Source organism: Acomys minous, assembly GCF_964271855.1.
Source record: "Acomys minous genome assembly, chromosome: 4".
In the NCBI taxonomy this organism is placed as follows: Eukaryota; Metazoa; Chordata; class Mammalia; order Rodentia; family Muridae; genus Acomys; species Acomys minous.
The window spans coordinates 28,668,191-28,692,761 of NC_140486.1; the positions used below are offsets into that span (position 1 = coordinate 28,668,191).

General features: G+C 39.1%; 1 protein-coding gene across 1 annotated transcript in view; it reads right to left on the minus strand.

Annotated features, from left to right (window-relative positions):
• Positions 1-24,571, minus strand: part of ADAMTS19 (ADAM metallopeptidase with thrombospondin type 1 motif 19) — a 197,219-nt gene that overhangs the window by 69,291 nt on the left and 103,357 nt on the right. The window contains exons 12-14 of the mRNA XM_084780852.1: positions 19,772-19,902; positions 17,760-17,932; positions 12,535-12,662 (exon numbers count right to left, since the gene is read on the minus strand). Coding sequence (XP_084636978.1) covers positions 12,535-12,662; positions 17,760-17,932; positions 19,772-19,902 — 432 coding nt within the window. The remainder of the gene's footprint in view (positions 1-12,534; positions 12,663-17,759; positions 17,933-19,771; positions 19,903-24,571) is intronic.

Below are 24,571 nucleotides of genomic sequence, written 5' to 3' on the forward strand. Positions count from 1 at the left end.
TAAACCTTCTACAGACATCTTCAGTGAGAACCTGCTTATCCCATGTAAGCTTGGCTCCTGTGCTCATAAGTTGCAATCGCCCTAGCTGGGCTAGGCCCACATTTGATATTCCAGATGCATATCAGAGCTGTATGAACCAAAGGTTGAAAACTAGGTATCAACCAGTTGGTAGAAAATCCATCAGATTTAATAACAGGAAACAAAGATTCAAACGTCCCCTCTACCAAAGCCTAGATATCAATAAAAAAAATACATGACCAATGATGTAACTTCAGGTACATAGGTCCCATTAACAAATCATAAACACAAATACCCAAGCAAGTATATTTCCTCCAAAAATTAGCAATTTAACATTAATGTTACCTAAGAAGAACAACTGACCTAATGTACAGGACAATTATGTCAAAACATCAGTTATGAATATGTTAAAAAAAATGCAAAGAGGATGTGAATAAATGCCAGAATGAAGAACATGGAAGCAAAATTACTGAATAAAGTCAGAAGGAAAACTGCTCAATATGTGAAAATACAATTTAATAAAGGGATAGCGGTTATGAATAAAGCCCAAATGAAATAAAACCTTAAATGAAAAATCCAGTAAGCCCAATTAAAAGCTCAGAAGAAAGCTTGAGTCATCCATAAAATGGATGAAATGAAAGAGAGAATATCAGGGTTTGGAGACAAGGTAGAAGAATTGGATTACTCGATCAAAGAAGACAATACGTCTAAAAGCATCTAGGAACAGAGTATGAATCAGCTATGGGACCCTAAGAACCACAGGCATAAGAGAGGGGACAGCACACTGGTCAAAGGCCCTGAAACTGTTTTCAACAAAATCACAGGAGAAAATTTCCCAGTCTAAGGAAAGAGATGCCTCCCAAGGTGCAAGAGGCACACAGAACACCAAACAGACAAGACAAAAAAGGAAGTCTGCATGTCACATAGGGATCAAATCATTGAGTGTACAGAATAAAGACAGGATTGCTGAAGTTATTTTTTATAAAACAGTGTTTGTTTCTCTTAGCTTATTTCTTAGCCCAGCTATGATACAAATAATCGAGACTCTTTTATAATACAAAGCTTCACAACATAATCTGAGCATCTTAAGTCTGTTCTTAACCATCTATGTTATTTTGTCTTACTCCCAGCAAACATCCCAGCGATACTGGCACTTTGCAGCTTTCCTCAGCTCCAGTTCCTTCCTCCTGGTCTTCCTTGGACCTTTACCATGGTTTAATCCCCTGCTCAATCTCTACTTCCTCTCCTAATTCCTCCATCACTGGCTAGAAGGAAGTCCAGCCCTATTCTCTCTCCTGCTCACTGATTGGCTGTCAACTGCTTTATTGACATATCAGGGGGACAATTGAGGAGCAGAGGTTACACAAAATTTAGACAGGAATTGAGAGTTTAAACTACAAAATAACTTTATGTCTACACAGGATCTTGAATGCTGCAGGAAAGGCCAAGTAATAAAGGCAGACTGAACAGAGTTTTCATTGGATATTTCAAACACCAAAGGTGCTTGGACCATTATTCTCAAAGTTCTTAAAGATTATACACTGCAGCACAGACTACTATGGCCATACTATATTCCATAAGAAAACTTTTTGTGGTAAAGACAGTTAAACAAAGGTGTGACAGCTGGGCTCAATGGTGAACACCTGTAATCCCAGCACTTGGGAAGGTGAAGCCAGGCAGATCTCTATGAGTTTGAGGCCAGCCTGGCCTGCAAAGCAAGTCAAGGAACACCAAGGCTACACAGAGAAATCCAGCCTCAAAAAATGTGTGACAACAAATCTTGCCCTACAGAAGAAACTGGAAGGAAAATTTTGGACCGAAGAAAAAAAGATAAGCATGTGCAAGGGATGAGAGTAAAAATACGACATTAGGTTAAGTGGTAAACATAGAAAATAAGCACCATAAAATCAACAAAAATCACAGGAACCAAAGTATAACTTGGAATAATAAATTTGAGCATCCGTGATCTCAATGTTCACAGATTATCAAAAAGAATTCAAGAAATTAGATATACAAAAAATAATCCCATTAAAAACTGGGCTTCAGATATAAACAGAGAATTCTCATTGGAAAAAACTCAAATGATTGAGAAACACTTAAAGAAATGTTGAACATCCTTAGTCATCTGGGGAATGTAAATCAAAACTACTTTGCGATTCCATCTTACATCTGTTGGAAGGGCTAAGATCAATAACACAAGTGACAGTTCATACTATAGAGGATGGGAACAAAAGGAATACTCCTTAATTGTTGGCAAGAAGGAAAATTTGTATAGCCACTATGGGAATTAGTGTGGCAGTTCCCCACTCTTGACATAGACCCAAAAGATGCCCCTCCTACCACAAGGACACATCCTTAACCATGTTCATTGCTACTCTCTTCATAATAGACAGAAACTGGAAACAACCTAGATATCCATCAACAGAAGAATAGATTTTTTAAAATGCACAATGGAGTGTTACTCAGCTATTAAAAGAAAGTGGCATTATGAAATTCACAGGAAAATAGATGACACTGAAACAGTCATCATCAGTGACCCAGACCCAGATTGAAAAATATGGTATGTATTCACTTATAATTGAGTATTACCCATTAAGTAAATTATAACCAAGCTATAATCAGTAGACCTAGAGAGTTAAGGTAAAGAGGAAGCATCTATGGGGATCCATGGGTCTTCCTGCGAGGAGGAAATAGAATAGATTTTAGAGGTGGACTGGAGGCAAGAGAAGTAGGCACAGAAGGAAAGGGGGGATAGGGTAGAGGAAAGAATGTGGAGCAATATATCTGGGATTGAGGGGCATTTAAAGGATAATATGAATACCTAGTGCAGAAGAAACTTCCTAAAATATACAAGGTAATCTTAGCGATCATTAGTTGGGCTTGGTTGCATTCATTTGAGTTGTTGGATAAGAGATCTCATGGAAATCCACAAACAACCCAATCTGTTGCTAAGATAAAGTGTTACTCTCTGCAAATGGGCAGTGGGGCCCCATCACTGAATAGAACACGCACAAAACTCATTGATCATGGAGACGTTGAGTGGGTGCTCCCGTACATGCTACTGTCTTTGGTACAGGAAGGTACTCTGAAGGCCACCAAAAGAGAAATGTAAATATCAGTCCAGCCATAAAACCTTTGACCTATAATCTGTCCTGCCTGCAAAATGTTTTAGGACAATGGTGGCACAGAACTTGTTGGAGTAGCCAAAAAATGCCTGATTTGACTTAAGAAACTCCATAAGAAGAAGCCCATACTCAACACTGCTTACATAACCAAGAGCCAAAGACTATATAGGCCAGAGACATAGGTTAAAACCAAATACTACTGATCAAAAATTTAAAAAGGCAAAACTAAAATGACACCTAATGATATTCTATGTTTACAAGCCACTGCTTATCCAGGTATCAGCAGAGAGGCTTCCTCCAGCAGCAGGTAGGAAGAGAAAGAGATCCACAGCCAGATACTATATGGAGAGAGTATCTAAATGGGAGGTCTCCATCAAAATCCCTCCCCTCAGAGCTCAGGAAACACTGTGGAAGAGAAGCAGAAAAAAGTGTGAGAGTCAGGGGTGATGGAGGACATCAGAACATGGCCCTCTGAATCAACTAAGCAAGGTACATATGAACTCACTGACACTGAAGAAGCAAGCACAGGGATTACATGGGTTTGTACCAGGTCCTCTACCTATATATTATAATTTTTCTCTTGGTGTTTTTATGGTACTTCTGACTGTGAGAACGAGTGGGTCTCTCACTCTCTCTTGTACCTGCTCTTGAGACTCTTTCTTCTCCTGTTGGGCTGCCATGTCCAACTTTGACATAACCAGTTTTGCTTATCTTATAATATTTTTTGTCATGTTTTATTGTTATCTCCTAAAAGGCTGGTCATTTCTTTCTTTTTTTCTTTTTCCTTAAAAAGTTTTATTATGTTTCTTTTTTAACATATACATTCATATTACTACACATGGATAAAATAAACTACATACAGCAAGAAGAACCACGAGACAATCAGGAATTATATAAATGTTACATTCATAGTGATTTGGCCATTTGTATTTGGCAAACTTGAAGTAAACATCTTTCCTATCATGTTGGGTCTAAGTCTCTGAATGGAGATTAATATTTATCATGTCTCATGTCTATTGACTTAAAACAGCTATCTTGATCTAAAAACATCTTAACCTCTAACTTACTAAGCTTAGTTGAAAGACTAAACTATTTGGTCTTCAAACCCATCAGAGACTTGAGAAGGTATAAAAACTTAAATACCTGAATGAACCTGGAGTGCAGGTAAGCAGCTTCCAAAATGAAAAAAATGACTGAGACAGTTTACTGCCTGAACAGTCACTCAACACTCTCTATAATGTTGAAGCATCATCTTTAGCCTTCTGGCCCAATATCTCTGACAGACATATTTGCGAAGCAGGAACTATTGACAACGTGCTTACCCTGTCTTGGCAGAGTTTGGCTGTTGACTCTGCCTACATCTAAACTTGTCCATTTTTAGGCAGAATTCTGTCTGTGGCAGAAACGAGGATGGTAGGTAAGGAGATAGGAGCTGAAAAGAAGGAAAGAGGGATATAGAAATATAGAGGGAGGATAGAACAAAAGGTAGATTATTGAATCTACTCCTCAAGGCCCTAATTGTTACTCACAAGTAAGGTTTTTTTTTTTAATCCAATGGTATTGAATTTTGTATATTGATGCAAATCATGCTCTTGTCAAAAACTAGTCTAATTTTATCACAAGAATATCTACTCTGTTCTAATAGATAGATATGATTCAATAGATATATGAGGTAAAATAGTTAAATAGGGTCCTCAAATACCTCAGAAACCTACAGAATATGGCATTTAAAGTTGTTTTTAATTATTCTAAAGATTCTCTGACAACAAGACAAGTTAACTCCTGGCAACACCCAGCCTACCTCAAAGAAGAAGATGAGCATCAAAGAACATCCTTATGGAGATGGCTTCAAATGTGGCAAACCAGCCACTGGGCAAAAAGCCTAGTCTTTTCTGATGAGAGACAGAAAGGGAGTGGATGCTAAGGAGAGGGGAAGTAGGGAGGAGCAGGGAGGAGTAAAGGGAGAAGAAACTATAAGAAGGTTATATTTTATAAGAAAGAATCTATAAAAGAAAAAAAAAACCCAAGAGTCATCACTTTGCTGTTACCACTTTCTGTCAAGAAAGACAGAAACCATCTCAGAGTGAAATGCTGGATAAAAGTTCTCTAAGACTATGGAACCAAGAAACAGTAAGAACTTGCTGTCTGAATATGTGACAAAATAGACATAGAAACTAAATTAGTCAAAAGAAACACAGTAGGTCACTTCATGTTGATCAAAGGGACAGTCCATGAAACAGACATTACAAATGTTCAAGCACCATACTTCATAAAGCAAGTTCTTTTAAAAGTAATGCAACAGATTAACTCTATCACAGTAATGTTAGGAAACTTCAACTCTCTATCTTCTCCAAAGGACAGATCATCTGGCGTGAAGGGTGCACAGAAAAGTAGTAGAGATAAGCAATACCATAGATCAAATGTATCTAACACACACACACACACACAGAACATTCCATCCAAACAGTAGAGAACACACGATTGTCTCAGTAGCCAATCAAAACTTCAACAAAGTAGAAATATGCTGGGACATGAAAAAATAACTATCTCTCAACAAACATAGGTCAATTTAAATATTTCTTTTTCTCTTACCTAACCTTAATAAAGTAAAATTGGCATAAACTGTAATAAAAATAACAGAAAATATGCAGTCATGGATATTTAACAACACTGGATGGATTACTAAGAAAAAAAGAGAAAATTAAAACTAAACTGAAATCAAAATGAAAATGCAACCTACTTAAATCTATGGGATACAAAAATAGCAGTCCTAAGATTAAAGTTTAAACCTATAAGTGCTTACAGTAAAGCCAAAGCAAACAACTCGCTGATGTACTGTAAAGTCTTGGAAAAACAAAATCAAAACAAATACCCAAAACAGTAAACAAGGATAAATAATATCAGAGCAGAAATTATTGAAATAAGAATGAAAGAAAAAAATCAATTAAAGGAGGAGCGCTTTCTTTGAAAAGATGAACAAGTTTGACAAAAACCTTCTTCAGATTAACAAAAAGAAAGAAAGACCCAAATAAATAAAATTAGAGATGAGAAAGGAGATACTACAATAGACACCATAAAAAGCCAGAGGGTGGGAAGAACATACTTTCAAAACAACCATTCCATAAAACTGGAAAGTCTAAAGAAGTGGACAGGCTTCTTAATGTTTCTGACATGCCGAAGTAATCCAGGAAGACATAAATATTTAAATAAATCTATCATGAATAACAAGGTTGAGTCCACAATAAAAATCCTCCAAACCCAAACCAGTCCAGGCGTAGGTGGATTTATTGCAGAGTTCTACCAGACATTTTAGGAAGAACTAAGGCTGATGTTTCTCAAACTGTTCCATAAAATAAAAGAGTAAAGACTGCTTCCAAGTTCTTTTAACAAAGCCAGAATTACACTAACTCCTAAAACTCCAACAGTTGATAAGCATGTTCAGGAAAGAAGCAAGATGAAAAGTTACACACAAAACCAGGCAGCCTTTTACATACTTCTCAGAGTATCGCGGATTAAATCTAACTTAGGAAGAGAAAGATCTATGAAATGAGAACTTTAGAACTATGAAGAAAGAAACTGACTTGTATACCAAAAGTATACATCATGAATTAGTAGGATCAATATTGTAACAATGGTCATCCTACTGAAAGCAATCTATTGATGCAGTGCAATCTCCATCAAAATTGCAACGTGATTATTAACAGAAATGAAAAACCCAATCTTACATTTTATATGAAAACACAAAAGTTCTAAAATAGAAAAACAAGTCCAAAAGATCAAAATACTGAGGAGCCATTACAATCCCTAATTTCAAGTTATACTACAGAGCCATAGCAATCAAAAGGGACACACTGATCCAGGGGATAAAAAGGATTACCCAGATATAAATCCACACTCTTACAGGCACCTCATTTGATTTTATTTGATTTTTTGTTTTTCACAACAGAGAGGCCAAAATACACTTTGGAGCAAAGACAGTACCTTCAACAAACTGGATCTCATCAAACTAGGTAGCTGCAGGTAGAAGAATGTAACTAAATCCTTATCTCTCACTCTGTATCAAACTCAACTGCAAGTGGACCTACAATCTCAATATAATGTCTGATGCTTTAGTCTGTTAAAGGAAGAAGTAGGGAATACACTTGAACTTACAGGCACAGAAAAGACTTTCTTCTTTTTTAAAAAAAGATTTATTTATGTATTATGTATACAAATCTCATTAGAGATGGTTGTGAGCCAACATGTGGTTGCTGGGAATTGAACTCATGACTTTTGGAAGAGCAGTCAGTGCTCTTAACCTCTGAGCCATCTCTCCAGCCCCAGAAAAAGACTTTCTATACAGGACTTTGGTAATATAAGTATTAAGGGTAACAATTAGTAAATGGGTCCTTGTGAAATAAAAGTGTTTCTATATAGCAAAGGACAGAATAAATCAAGTGAAGAAGCAGCTTAAAAATTGGGAAATACACAATTTTGCATATACTAGCTATATACCCAATCGTGGGTTAGAGTCTAGACAAAAAAAAAAAAAAAACCATAGAAAAACAATAGTTATCAAACGGGTGAGGTACAACATGAGGAAAATGCAAATTAAAGCTATTTTAAGATTTCATCTTACTCCATGCAGAAGGCTAAGATTATAAAAAGAAATGACAACAAGTGCTGGCTTGGATGTGTGAAAAGGGGAACACTTTTCACTGTCAGTGGGAATGCAAACATATGTAGGCACTATGGGAACCGGGGTGGAAATTCCTCAGAGAGCTAGGATATCTCCACCATATAATTCAGCCATACCACTCCTGGGCATAATCCAATGGACACTATACCCCACTACAGAAACACTTAATCATCCAGGCTCAGTGCTCCTCCGCTTCCAATAGCCAGGAGATGAAGACAGTCTACACATCCATCGACTGATGAATGGGATAAGGACAATGTGTTACCTTACAAAATGGAGCATTACTTTATTGTAAAGAAAAGGGAAATTACGATTTTGCAGGTATATGACCAGTGCTGGAACGCTTCTGTGTGATATAAACCACACTCAGATACACACACACCACATGTCCTCTCTCATATGTAGGTGCTGGCTTTGAATCTTTAGAACTAAGTTATTAAATTGAAGTGCCCAGGAAACTAATATGGGGTAATTGGGGGGAAAACCTTGTGAGGAAGCAGGAGGAAGATCACGTTGTATGATCAGGGAATGTAAATTAATGGGCAAGTGGGGTAAATAGGGGGGGGACATAGGAGGGGATGGTTGAGAAGTAACTCTCTGGAGGAGGGATGACTGACACCAAATATCTTCAAGCAAGGCATATAGATACCTAGTGGTACAAAAGCTTCCCGGGACACACACATGTATGCATATCTTATAGGAGTTTAAATGGGGTTACCCTATGACAGGGGAACACTGCTCTCCCTGATACTACAGGCTAGCCAATAAACAATGCCTAGTGGCAAGTATGAGCTACCTCTTTCCAAGACTTTGGTCACTTAGAAATCCCTTAAACATTGCAATTTATGGCAATGTTTGAATCACACAACATGAGGAAATCCAGCTGCTGGCCACATGGGAGTGCCATATCTACCCTCATAGTGCTGGTGTGCTATCCAGAGTATCAGGGAAGTAGAGTAATCAAAGAGCAATAACAATCTTATCCAGTTGTGAACGCACTACAGTTCTAGTGGCTTGACAAAATAAACTCATTGGTGCAATAGTGAGAAATTTTTATGGGAGTAATCAATCACTTTAGGGTTGGATTTTAAAGCCTATTCTTCAGGATATAATTTATGTGTGTCACCATTAACAGGGTCAAGAAACCATGGTTGGGAAGGTCATGGCATCCAGTAGAGGAACTGTTACTATTATTCTGGAAAGTGGGCACAGTGTTAAACTGCCCCCTAAGTTCTTATCCTCATTATCATGGTTAGTGCATCTCTCAACCTCACTCAGAGACAGATGATTCTTTATACAGTGGATGTGATTAACAGGCTCAAGCCACTCTCTTAAGGCTCAACAATCACGGACGAAGAAAAGTAAAGAACCAGAATAGATAAGTCCAGAAAAAAATGTTTTGGGGACATGGCAGGGCAGTTGCACATACAAACGCACAGCATCCATGAATACATAAAATCAACCAAGAGGACATCCCAGCATGGGTGGCAGAGGAACTCATGCAATCCAACCCTTAGATGAAGAGCTATGAGCACAGGTAGATGCTGCGAGAAGGAAAAGAGATTTTCTTTGGGGACATATATGGCTCTTAGGAGGCTATTCATTTGCCAGTAAATGAGCCTACTCCCATACCCGTACTGGCAGCACTACGTGCATGTGATGAGCTGAAAATGAAAATTATGAAATTGAGAAGGATGGGAGATGGGATAAGAGAGGGCTGGGGGAGGAAGGACTGTGCTGTCAATTTTGATAAAAAAAATATGACAGGCATACATGCGATTCAAAACCAATAACAAAATGAAAGCTGAAATACTTGTTTTAAAGGTTGAATGGTTTCCTTCCCTCTATCAACTTAAGATGAGCTTTATTCCTAAAAGTCAGGTACCTGAGAGGCAAATTATCAAACTGCTACATTCAGCACTACAAATAACACCACAAACGCATATTAAAACCAAAACTGCCATATTGGCCAAATTGTAGGTAGTGTTGAGAATATTTCTCTTATAGTAACTATTGCATGATATCACAGGGTAAGTGTGTATTGTTTTGCTGTTTTCATTTTTTGAGGCAGGGTTTCTCTGTGTAGCCCTGACTGTCCTGGAACTCACTCTATAGACCAGGTTGGCCTCGAACTCAGATATCTGCCTGCCTCTGCCCCAAAGGGCTGGGGTTAAAGCTTATGCCACCAGGCCCTGCCTAAAGTGGTTCTGAAACCAAAAATTATTGAAGAAAATGAAGCTGTTGAGGAAAACAGAAGGACATATGTTCTGGTCCATGGTTAGATCATGCTATGGGGCAACTGGATTCCACTGCATGGAGGCCTCACCTCCTATGTGAAGACAGTGAAAGGAGCCACACCCATGGTTGACCCAAGGATGTATGAGCTGCTGATAAATTCACTTTTTGTATTTTCCTAGAACTATTCCGTCCATAGGTGCTGAGACCAAATAAATTTACTACACTCTGTTGAATAAATACTGTCCTTCACTGATACTCAGAAGATCCCATGTTCCAGAACTTAGTCTATCAATACTGCAAGAAATCCACTAAACCCCTCCTTCATAGAAGAGATCTGAAACAGATACTCATAGGTAATTCATGACTAGTAACTATTATATGTGGGAAGTTTTCAGATATAAATCTTAATCAAAAGCAAGGCTCTGTGTTGTGACTGGTGCTGATGCTGTTAGGATCTAGGAGCAAAGGAAGCAAAGAGATAATTTTAAAAAACAGCTAATGGATGGATGTTCAGAGAAAGCAAATGGCACATGAATGCTGCATATGAAGGTATGCCTTCCTTACGTCAGAAGGCCCAGAAGTGTCAAGGCATATGAACAGCAGTTAGCGGAGCACTTTGATCAGCCAGTCAAGCTGTGTTTCAGAATTGACCGTCATAGAAAATGCTTAAAACAAAATATATTGGAGGTCACCTAGCAGGAGTCAGGGAAACTTGGGTCCTGGCTAAGAAAAAAAAAATCTTCCCTTTGTGTTTAAATGGAAAACAAATACAGGATAGAAATTAAAGTGGGTTTGGATAGCATAAGATAATCTAATATTTAAGCAGTGAAAATTGCACTCTTTGTATTTCAAAACTGGTTGTCATAGTTTGCTCAAATGAACTTGAGGGCACAGGATGCACATTAGAGGGGCAGTGCCATTTTGCCAGGGGCAAATAAATAAAACATGCTAATTAAATTCCCAGTGTTCAGAGTTCTGTCAGAAAGTTCTGCACATTTTTCATCACACTTTGACCAAATGATGCATTTGAATTAAAAAACTGAAATCTTGTGTTCTGATGTGGACAGAAGTCCCCACCTCATTTTAGAGAAGTCTAGCTAACTTATAACAATCGGATTTATAAAAGCATTTGTGAAGAATTTTTGCTGACATGACTTTAATGTCTAGTATAGATCTCTGTAAATTATCAGAGTTCATAGCACAGGTTATTATATAGGAAGCATACAATTAGAAATATTAATTAAAAAATAAATTCATTTAAGAATACACTAATCAAGCACATTCATATGTCATGAAGAAATAAATTACAAGTTCAATTGCATAATGTATAATTCTGAAAGCAAACTACGTATAAAGTCAGTTATATAGAATGCTGGAGATTGTTCAAGTCATTGTCATATTCTGTTGATGTGTGTGACAGCACTACACCTCAGTGTTAAAACAGCATGGGAGCAGGGTCTGGGGTGCTGCGGCTGTGGTACACTCACATCGTATGAAGTTCCAGTTGTTAACCGAAAGTCTACAGCCTGTCCTGGGTCACTGATCAATCCATGCGTAGGTTGTGTGTGTGTGTGTGTGTGTGTGTGTGTGTGTGTGTGTGCGTGTGTGTGTTCAGCTGTGCATATTCTCAGTGGTGTGGTTAGAAGAGTCTTTACGTAGTTTTCAGAGAACTATATAGAACAAAATGATGGGTCATGGTTCTAACAAGTTAATTTGCAGACCACCTTATGCATGTGTGTATAACATGTACACTTTTCTTGAGAACATGGTCCCCCTAAGAGATGCCACGGCTTTAGTACAGTTACACTCCCGGAGGCTGCTTGAACATACACACACACACACACACACACACACACACACACACACACACACACACACCAAGACCCCATAGAACTATTACGGGCTCCTTTTGATCTTTGCAACATGCCAATCATGCTCATTTGACATTAAATCTGCTTTTAAAGACGGATGAAAAAGAACACACAAGTTCATGCAAATGAACATTTTATGTGCAAGCCAAATACAGTGACCACTATTAACAGTAGAGGATGCATTTGGAAAGTGGTGAATTCTAGCATGTTGGTAAATATTTGAATCTGGTGAGTAGGACTGATTTTTAATGTCTTGTGACTCCTGCCTCAGGATAGGACAGAGAACTGGAAAAGTGGAGTGTCTGATCTTTGGTCTGGAATCTTCTGACATATAAGTGTTCCAGTTTTTAGAATGGTATCTCTCTGTGACTGTATCTTAACATCACTGCTTCTTTCAGAGGATAATGGGACTTGTGGGTCTTCCTGTTTACATTCCTCTTTATACAAGCAGAGACATGACATTTCAGGTTAAATGTGTCTTACTCAAGATCCTAGTCATCTGAGCCTCCTGAATCTTGGCCCAAGGCTTTTCACCATGTCAGAAGCTTCCCAGTGGACCCATAGCATCACTTCAGCACGGAGTCTACCTTCACGAATATCTTACCTGGCACCTGCCATTTGCACATATATCCAATCCCTGATAGCCACAAGATGTTCCATCCATCACCTTTTCTGACAGAAGAACAGGCTGTTCTTTCCCAACGAGAGAGCAAAACAAGGCACATGGTTTTTCTACATACAGGTGAATAAAAGAAGAAGTTTGATTCATCAATGTCTTTCATTTCCAAGCTCTATTTTTCTATAATGATTACTGAGTTATAAAAACAAGTCAATGTCATTTGAGCAATTCAACATCAGTGTATATTAATTTTTACATTAATAAAAATGGCCTCAAATGTTGATACATATATTTACTATTTTTCTGGCACAAAAGTACAGAAAACAAAACGATCATTCTCCTGAAATATATGTGGCAATCCCAATTTTTGTCCGTATCTTTTGAAAGGATAGATTCCTTATTGTAGTCATGCATCAATATTCTACTCACTTAAGCACTGATTAACATTGATACATAATGGTTTTTTGATGTCTCTCACTTATAAATTTTAGTATGCTAATATTTAATGTTCTACACACATCCTCAAATAAAAAATTAATAAAGCAGGAAAAACAACTGTCACCAGATTCTCTGTGTTTTCAGAAACAAAAGGCTGCATAAGAACTTCGGTCAGGAGTCCCAGCTGCTGATGTGGGGTGAGGAATTGCAGTCTTTCACTGCTTACTCAGAAATCATGTCAATATGCCTGATGTTGAGTGTGGGAGCCACTGGCTCAGGGCGAGGCATTCCTGAGCTGCTGGCACTCTTCCTCAGTGGCCACTGAGCATGAAGCAGGAGGGTTGGCTTTCAACTACTCGCCTCTTAGAATCAAAAATGGCATCATTTTTTTAAAAGTGTTTCTATTTTGAAGCTTTTTATAGAGGATCTCTACTATTTGGTGCCACTAATAGTCCAGATAATCAAATCTGAAACTTCAGAAGAACCTCCGTTCTACAGTACTACTCTCCTGGCTTGACACCAGTTGGCTCTTTACTGCTTATGAAACCTGTATAAAGAGGATGAAAAATAGTTTACAGTCCCCGACGCTGCTCTTATGTCTTCAGTAAAGGTCCACGTGTGCTGAAGGGATTCTATAAATACCAAATAACAGCCAGAGGCATGGAACAGGGTATCACTTTGCAAAGAGAAGACAGACCGCTAAATGAGCCTTCAAAACTGAACATTTCAAACAGTTTTCACATGTGGCCTCTGAATGCTGCTCTGAACAATTTTGGGGAGTTGGAAACTGGCCTTTAGTATGCATGGTTTTAAAATTTTCCTTTAAGATGCCATTAGAAGCTGCAATAAAGCATTTCAGTGTGCTCTCACACCTCAAAGTACAGTATGCTTATTCAATGACTGCTTACTGTGTCAGATCTTTGGACTTAAAACAGCTGCTATAACTGCAACACTTTAAAAGTAGCATATGTAATTCTCCTTCTAGAATTTTCATTGAAGACAGAAACAAACCAGATACATGAGTTGAAAGGAATTAGTCCTCATGAAAATTCCACTCATATTCCAAACAAGAAGTTTGATGAAAAAAAACTTTTTATTTTTCCTTTTGTAACATATTGTCAATACAATTCCCATAAGTTAACTTTATAGCTATCATAAATCTTTGATCCCTATCTTTCTTCCTAGATAATACCCTGGAGACTGTGACACCAAGGTGATCCCTGAAACATGCCAGTACTTGGCATGCAGATGCTATGACTTGATTTAAAGACTAGCTCACTCTGAGATGCACATTGCACATGAATCACAGCCGACCTTCAGCATTCAGTGTGGGTGTAGAGACATGAACACTAAAGCTGCAAATTTCTTCTCTTTATAATGAGGAATGTTTGCTACTTCAATGAGATCCTATATCCACCTATCTTTCTATAGTTACATATCATAAAAAATAACAGATGTAGTCACTACATTATAAGGTATCATGAATTATAAATAACTTAGATTCCTGAACCCATATACTTCATTTTCTTCCACAGTATGTATGGTATGAAGGATACTTATTTTTGTGTATTTTACTTATCAAACAAACTGATGAAATAAATTTACCCATTTTGCAAGGTGATTAAAAACATGCAGTTCAAAACCACAATGATCTATCGCCTCACTCTAGTAAGAAGGACTATTATCAAAATCACCTGAAGACAGCAAGTATGAAACTAATGTGGAAAAAAGAAGTTTTACACTTTGTTGGGGGTGTGTCATAAGGATGTTTAGTAAAAAATTAAATGAGCTCCATGTGATCCAGCAAGCCCACTGCTGAACACGCCGTCGAAGGAAACCAAGTCAGTGTGAAAAAGGGAGGCCCACTCTCCCACTCAACGCAGCAGTATTTACAATGATGAATAAATGGAAATAAATTAAGTATGTATCAATGACCTTATGGATTCAGATAATATGTTGCATAATGCTAAAAAATAAAAATCTGTCATTTGCAATAAAACGGATAGAGTTTGAAATTATCTTGCAATGCGACATAATGCTGGCAAGAACAGTAAATGTCACGTGACCTCACTCATACTTGAGTATAAAAGTTGATCTCAAAGACATGGCATATGGAAAGGTGACTAGTAGAGTCTGGGGAGACAGAGACAGGGTGTACAGGTGAGGAGTTCTGGTGTGCTGCTGTTCACAGTCTGACTGTGTGACAGCTCGGTGACAGCACAACGAAACACACAATTCCTGAGGCAGGAGAACAACACTTCACAGTTTTAGCCTAAAGAATTGATAAGTGTTCAAGGAGATGAGTATGTTTAATTTGACCACTGGATAGATGTTGTGAAATTATGCATGGAACCATATAACAATGTACAATATTCTGTTTTATGAACCATTTAAAAGTAAATTTAATCTTATTTACCTATTAATTGTGTAACTAGTATAACCTACTGATCATGTCTTTAAAAGTCAAGCTTTCTTTCGTTCTTTATGACTTATTTTAAATATTTTTATTTACTAAGGGTGTGCGTGCATGTATGTGGGGTGTGGGTGGGCATGCGTGCATGTGTACGCAAGGTGGAGAGCAACGTTTCCGAGTCTTTCCCACCTTCCAACATGTAGGGGTCAAATTAAGGTCACCAGGCTTCTGCCTGCCCAGCCAGCTTCTTCAGGACTTCTACCAGAATTGCGCTGCTGCCCATTTCAACTGATTCCCCTTTGCTCTGAAGGAAACCTGTTCTGCTCCCTTACTCACACGAGCAAGTTGTTCTCAAATAAATGTACCTTTGTTAACCGCCCCCCCCCCCAGCCAGTTAGAAGATGATGCCAGGATTGTCCTTCAAATGATGAGATTTTTATAATACGAATCGTCATATTGACTCAACGTTTATAATTAGGAGATATTGAAAATATGTACAAATTTATGCAATAAAGATACTATGCTCAGAAGAGACAATAGAGAGAGCCAGGATGCACCAAAGTGTGATACTGCACAATGCTGTGGGATGCTTAGAAGGCATGTTTAGACAATTTGGATAGACAAGGGAATTCTTTTGTCCTAAGGGAATTAGCATGAATTGAGTTTCTCATCCCCAAAACACAGGGGTTCGAGGTTAATAAACAGGGGGTAAGATTAAGGCCTGAGAACTAAAAGGTACAATGTTAAGAAACTCCCTGGTCTGAGGGCTTGAAAACAACTGATCATATGTACCTGAGGATGGCATGGAACTTGCCTTGCTTCTTCTACTGGGGACTGCAGAAAGGAATAGTGGATGTGAGGTAGGAAGAAGTTTAAGGAGGCTACAAAAATCCTTAAAACTTGGGATGCTAAACTGTGCAGCCGAGGCCGTACTGTGCTCATTGAGATGGGTCTCTCAATACAGGAGCCAGTGCAGATGGAGAAGAAGAGGGGGTCAGCTCGAGGCGTCTATGTAGCAACATCAAGGAACCCACTGCAGACATAAATATGAAGCTCAAAGATAAAATCTGGCTGAAAACACAAATTGATGAGTTATTTGTATATATAAACTCATGAAAATGATGTGTCTATATATTTTATATATACAGTCTGTTTATATATTATATGTAATATATTGCCTCTACTATGTATTTTATTATACATAATTTTACATATATATATAAACTGATATATATATATATATATCTGTGTTACTGTTTTGTTGTTGGTAGTTGTGTGTGTTTTTTGCTTTTCTTCTTTTGCATGCTTATGTGCTTAAGCTGGGTTAAAGCAACCCTGAGCCAGTGGAGTGTACGCTATCAAACCTACTTAAGGAAATACGAGAAATCACAGCCCATCTTGACAATGAGAAAAAGTAAAGGTAATTCTGGCAGCATGAGGCACCAGAGAGGCCAAGAGGACCCGCTTCTGTCCACTGCCACATGAGCCACATCCACTCACCATGGAAGCGTTACCTTTCTAAACTAACACTACAGCATAATAATGTTCTTGATGTCCTAATTTTAAAGCAATTGAAGATTTACTTCAAAAAAAAAATAAAGACTTACTTCAGCTTATAGTTTGGAAATGACTCTTGTACTTCTCAGCTCAGATCCTCCAAGGCTACACCTTGGCAGCTTTAGTTAAATATATCGTAAGATCTGAGTGCAGTGGTAACTGTGGGCAAGTCTGTGTCATTTTATCCCGTCTGTGGGTGTATGTACCACTGCCACAGATAAGACGTTGAGTAAGCCATCAGTCCGTGAGTGTGCCTCTTGCCACACTTCTCACTACTACTACCCCTAGTCCCTGGCACCATTATTTATTTTCCTTTCTGTATTTTTTTTTTTTACCACTTTAAACTGTTATTTAAATGAATCACAATGCAACACATGGCCTTCTGTGGCTGGCAGTTCTTATTTGGCATGGCACACTGAAATCCATTGAGTCCTGGTTGAATAGTATTCCACTGCTCAAGCATTCAAATTCTGTATTGCTCATTGCAGGTTTAACTATTTTAGAGACGTCCAAGCAACTCTCCAGAGTGGCTGTACCAATTTATATTTTTACCAGTGATGTTACATCTATCCACTATCTTCTCATATTTACCAGCACATGTATTCATTATATTTTATTTTAGTTATTCCAATAGCTATATTATCATTGCCAACAACAATATTAAAATATACACATTTAGTTCTTAGTGGTTCTTATATGCCAATGAAGTCAGAAAACAATGAAAGTCTACAAAAGACTACAAGGTGATTTGTGAAATAACCCAGGTACTATGAAACACTTTGCGCTCGGCTGGTGGCCATACCTTCATCGAAGACAGCTTGCCACTGAAGTGCACGCTTTGGGTACGAGGTTCTAACACTATAGGCCTGACATTGCCAGTCTCTGAATCCAGGCAAACCTGCAGGACAAGGTGGATTCTCACATATTCTGTATTGTTTTCTGGGGCCATTACAATCCCTTGCTTCAGAACCTAGCCTAGAAAAAGAGTACAGATAATAAATTTCACCTTTTCCCCACAAGTACCAACGTTTCAAAGTGAAAACCATCATTTTTATAAAATATCATTTTCTACTCAAATGTTTCTTTTCAAGCAAGGACATACTACTACAAGACTGAGGCCACTAGGGCCTCCAGACGCTTGCTATTTTAAAAGAGAAACATTTTTTTTTTCGCTGCTCAAATTATCTTTCAAAAATCCGTGAATGGTAGAACTGGTTTTAGACAAAACAGAAGACACAGTTCAAGGGCAGAACTCAGCATAGGGTGTGAAGGCTGACTTTCCCACGTGTCACTTGGTTCTGAGGCCTTCTAAGCACATATTTTCAGTAAATTCAGAAGCTCTTCAACTACATATAACTGAACTGTGTCCCAAAGTCCACAAAAACAAACCGAGTAGAACCTCTTGCTCTCTATAGGTGGAGTGTGGCACCGCACAAGGTAATGAGCCTCAGCTACGCACGGGCCTAGCATGGGGTGTCATTGCTAACTCCGCTCCCTTCAGCTGCACACGGGCCTAGCATGGGGTGTCATCACTAACTCCACTCTCCTCAGCTGCACACGGGCCTAGCATGGGGTGTCATCACTAACTCCGCTCTCCTCAGCTGCACACGGGCCTAGCATGGGGTGTCATCACTAACTCCGCTCTCCTCAGCTGCACACGGGCCTACCATGGGGTGTCATCACTAACTCCGCTCTCCTCAGCTGCACACGGGCCTACCATGGGGTGTCATCACTAACTCCGCTCTCCTCAGCTGCACACGGGCCTAGCATGGGGTGTCATCACTAACTCCACTCTCCTCAGCTGCACACGGGCCTAGCATGGGGTTGTCATCGCTAACTCCACTCTCCTCAGCTGCACACGGGCCTAGCATGGGGTTGTCATTGCTAACTCCACTCCCCTCAGCTGCACACGGGCCTAGCATGGGGTGTCATCACTAACTCCACTCTCCTCAGCTGCACACAGCCTAGCATGGGGTTGTCATCACTAACTCTGCTCCCCTCAGCTGCACACGGGCCTAGCATGGGGTGTCATAGCTAACTCTGCTCCCCTCAGCTGCACACGGCCTAGCATGGGTTGTCATCGCTAACTCCGCTCTCCACAGCTGCACACGGCCTAGCATGGGTTGTCATCACTAACACGGCTCTCATCATTTGCCTTTTTGAAGTCTCATCATCCTCTTGTGTCCCTTTGACTGTTTACTTGACTCTAACACACATCCTGGTCATTTAAGCCTATTTCCTTTGACTTCCTCCTGAGCAGCCTCCCTTTGTAGATTTCTTTTTTGTGTGTGTGTATTAGATTGTTTTATTCTTTTTTAATATACTTTTATTTTTTATTTTTTTCTCCTTTATTAATTTATTCTTGTTACATCTCAATGGTTATCCCATCCCTTGTATCCTCCTATTCTTCCCTCCCTCCCATTTTCCCCTTATTCCCCTCCCCTATGACCGTTCCTGAGGGGGATTACCTCCCCCTGTATATGCTCATAGGGTATCAAGTCTCTTCTTTGTAACCTGCTGTCCTTCCTCTGAGTGCCACCAGGTCTCCCCCTCCAGGGGACATGGTCAAAGGTGAGGCACCAGTGTATGTGAGAAAGTAATATCCCACTCTCCCTTTGTAGATTTCATTATTCATTTTTACAAAGCCTGATCATCGTTTTCTTCTCAAAGGAGAGCTTTTATTTTATGTAAGCAATCTGAGGCAGTAGTACAGTTATAACAGTTTCTTTTGTTGAACTTTATGATTTATAGGTGGTTAAAAAAAAAACTTTGTCTCAAAAGTGCCCTCCCCCAAACCAGGAGCTGTGACTTTACCCAGGACACTTGCGCTCTCGACTGCTGACCCCAGAACTGCAAGTCCGACTACAGGAACTCCATGTGCTCCACTCTCCGGCCAAGTGCTCGGGTGCAGGGGTCCTGCGGGTGCATTCTCCAGCCTTGCACCACTATTCCAAAAGTCATGTCTTAGGTGAACAAATCAGGGCACAACTGAAAATCATTCACTGGTCTATACAGTCACTGGAATTAATGCAAGTCAGTTAGGTCTGTGGCAGCCCAAGTATCACATATGAAGACTGCAAAAGGCAAAAGTTAGCTAGCCCTTGAGATACCAAGACCCACTCTCATGGTTCTGGTGCCATTAACAGTCACAGCATGAAAACAGTGCTCGGAGATTGGCTACAGTTCAGAAAACCCAGCGTTGTGAGGGAGAAAGAGTTGAAATGGTAGAGGGGGCACCTAAGGTTGCAAGAAGCAGAATAGAAAAGCTAACACATTCTGTGAAATGAATTAGAAGATGGAAACAAAGAAACAAACTCCCCCCCAAAAAAGATTCCAATGCACCCATGTGTAAGTATGAACGAACAGTAATAATTATCCGTCTGCAACTAGGCTGACGTAGACATTTCAGCAGACCGAGTTCCCACGGAGACCTTATAGCAAACTTTCATCTGAAAGTCAGCTGTGCTTGAAGGACTCGAGCAACTGGATCATGGAATTCTGCATTTCAATTTCAAAGTCTGTGCCTAATTTAATACCTTTTTCTGGCACGTGTTACCATGAGAATGATGGGAGACATGTGGTCTTTGTGTTTATTTTGTAATGTATGCGTGTTTTTCATGGCTAAGCCAGTAGCCAAGAGAGGGGTTACCTCTTTGGCTTTTGAAGGATGAGAGGACAGGTAGACAAGGGTGGTCATTTCTATGGCTATTGAGGAATGATTGGATATTTAGATAAGAGTACCACAGTTTCTGATGATGGCCATGGGAAACAGGTACAGGGCCACAACATCAGACCATGAAATAATACGTTATAATATCGGGCCCATTTAGATCAGTGATTATAAAATAGCAAAGCTGGGAAAGTTGATCCTTATGGCCCTGGAGGGCTGGCTGCACCAATGGACAACACGAGACCAAAAGGATTTTTGAAGAAAGTACAGAAATGTTCCGAGTCTCATCTTGCTCATGTCCAAGGTGCAAGAGAATCCTATTCAGCATGAAGACAGTTTTGCAGAGGTTGAGTGCAGCACAGAGCACAGGGCAAAAAAAAAAAAAAAAGGGGGTTTCTTAGTGGTTAACCACAGTAGCCAGAAAAGCTTATTAAAGCTATCATTTACAACAATGCTGCGAGTGGGTTTTCATAAAGAAAAGCTTCATTCATTCAGATTTTAATGTCTTGATTTAAAACTACTTCTCAGGATTTTTTTTTTCACTATCTTTAGAGGAAACCATTTAGAAAACAACACTGTATCATTTAGCATACATACAATTGATGTACATATAAGTCAGTGGTTCTCAACCTTCCTAATGCTGTGACCCTTTAATACAGTCCCTTATGCTGTGAAGATCCCTCCAACCCTAAGATTATTTTATTTGCTACTTCATAACTGTAATTATGCCACTGTTATGAGTCGCAATGTAAATAAATATCTGTTTTCCAATGGTCTTAAGCAACCTCTGTGAAGGCAATCCACAGACTAAGAACTGATGATATAATCATAATTAATGACTTCCTGTATATTTTTGTAATGTCGAATTTTCAGTTCAATCTCTTTTAGATTTAATATGCTTTAAGTTTCATCTTGAAAAGCAAGGTAGGGTATGCCACTATTGTCGGTTTGTTAATAAATAAACTACAGTTTTATGGGATGTTGCATTCTGAAAAAGAAAACAAAAGAAAAATAAAAAGTGAAAACAGGAAAATGTGATCTGTGTAGAAACTTTTATATTGCATACTAGGTTTAAGCACTCAGTAACGTTATGGCAGTCATGGAAAAAAAATCCCAGAACAAAAACTGTTAAAATTGAGTTGGTCACACTGTTTGGCCTGCTTAAAGGGTGTTTACTTTTCCCCGGGTGCACATCACAGATCCTTGCCCGTTTGGCAGCAAGCTGGCACTCACAGGCTGGGCGAGAATTCTTAGAAGACTAGAAGTCTTCTGGAAAGCACTAGGACTCAGCCTGCATATAATTTAAAGTAGATCACATCTGCCACATGAGGAAAAATGGAAACGGATATGCAAGCCAGCATGCACACACAAACCAGTGGTATTTTAAGAAACGGACACATGATGGCAAAGGTTTGTCTCTACATCAAAGAGGAGAGACCTGCTTCTGCATCTTGTGCATAGTATTGTTTCCTAGTTATGGAAAGTGTTAATTTTGTTTAAATTATTACACAATAAATTACTACATAAAGCGTTCCTAGTAACACGCTCCATAAATTTGGTAGCACCATACTTTGCACCTCACGTTTGTTCCCTTTTAACCCCAAGAAATAAATACTACACATGGTTTAAATAGTCAAAAGTTCTATTATCTTCCAACACAGTTTGGTTGGTAAAAACATGAATAGACTATATACTAGGGATCATTCCTGTGGCAAGATGTGGCCAATGTCTGGCTGTATTGCTATGCTGCCAAGTGTTTATGAGACCCTGCCTAGGGGGGTTGGGAGAACAGAACTGGCAAAGAATGAAGATGTCAAGGCAGCAGGACCATCCTCTAGGCTCATTCTCTGCACACACTGCGGAAACGGGGAGACAGGCAGGGCAGACAGGAGCTCTGCACACATGCCCGGCAACTGTCAGGGTGTGGAAGTCCTCATTGTTTCCAGTAGTCAATGACCCTAGCAAGCTCAAGTTTCTTAATGCAGGAAGGTAAATGATTAGATTGTAAGGAATTCAAGGTAGTGTAATTCCAAGTTGCTGTGTGAGCCTCCTTTCTTCCCTTTACATTCTGAGCAAATGCGATGAATAACAGAAAACCCACCTACTTCCTGTTTCATACTAAATACTTTATTAACTCATAATTTTTTTATATTGTTAATCAAAAGGCAATAGACAGGGTACAATAGTGATAGTGTAAAAAAAGAAAAAGGTTGCTTCTATAACCTTGTAAAAATGCTATGTAAAAAGTAGATAAATGTCCACCTACAAAATCATTTGTCTAACAGAATTGTGTACGGTCCCTTTCAGACTCACCAACAAACCCTTAGTGGGAGTTCACTCGTACCAGTTAAATCTCAACACGGTGGCACAACACACTTGAAAAATCTCCCAACTTAGTTTTTGTGTTGCACCACATGCGAAGCCAAGAGCTTTGGTGTGAGCTTATATGCTACCAAAGGTATTTAAACATTAGGAGAAACGCAACAATTTTGGAAGTTTTGTGGATGATGACTTCATATCTGGGTCAGTGGGTATTGACAGATCTCACAGGGGCCAAGAAACTGGACTTCTACTTACGCATTTGCATATGCAAAGCGTTGAGAACCTGCAGAAGAATGTCATTAGTATGGCCACAGGGAAGGAAAACATTTTACCTTTGCAGAGTGATATATAGGCTTTGGCTGAGAGAACAAATTTACTTCATGGATCTTAAGGCTGTAAATTATTCTTAACAGTATGTGAAGAAAATGTGAAACTATTTAGAACTCTGATTATAAAAACGAAGCACTAAGTAAGTCAAGTGACTTGTGTGGCGTTGGAAGGCTCCGGCTGGAGGCGCAGGCATCCCTTTGTGACTCTGCAGTAGTGTACCCAGGATGATGAAAATGATGGCCCTTCCAGAGTTTTACGATTCAAGCAATAAATCACTCTGATTAATGTCATGAGACCCTCCTGATAAACATGCATCGTTCTATCTCTGTATATAATTGAGAGAAGATAAGACTGACCTCCATCTTCATTCTATATGTAATCTCATAGAAAAATATCTGACCCAGTCTATAAACAAGTGACTGATATTTTACACAGGTGTCCCCAGGAGGCCAATCTTGAATTAAGTGATAAAACATTTCTAACTGCTTCAAAAGTTCCAATCTAAACAATGTATAGGGTTTTTTTCTCTTTTAATTAAAAAAAAACATAGAAACCTGTGCTTATATCAATTCATTGTTTCCTAAATCTTATCCATCAATTTCCCTTACAAATGGTTAAGAATATATTTTTTGAGAATTTAATACAGAGATACAATGAAATACGCTCACGTCCACCTCCTACTTGCCTCCTCCAGCTCCCCCATATCTCTCCCTCTCAGCTCCATGTTCTCACTTCTCCGCCCCTTTGTTCTTCCTGTCTTTCTTTCCCATTGGTGTGGGACCATCCATGCCAAACATCCACGTGGCCATATCTTCACGAAAAGATGAGTCTCCTCCCACAGTCCACTGTCAATAACACCTCACCAAGGGATGGGGCCTCAAGAGTTAACTCTTTATAACGTTTTCAAATTACTTCCTATTGGTGAAAAAATAACATGGCATATACATATAGTCACATCTACAAGTGGCCTATACTTTTCTGGAACCTACGAAGGTATTATGGGATATCTGATTCTCTGACACACTGTTCCAAGGCTTTAGGTGTGACATTATGTCATTAATATGAGACCTCTCCAGGTTTTTTATTTGAGCAGCTGTGACACCTAGTTTATTTTATTTTGTGAAATAATTTAAGGGGTACGGGTGTTAAATATCTGATGTGGAAAGTCTACAAGAAATAGATGAATTTCTAGGTATGTATGACCTACCAAAGTCAAATCAAGATAAAGTGAATAATTAAAATAATCTCCCCCCAAACAAACAAAAAACCAAAACAGCAACAACAAGAAAAAA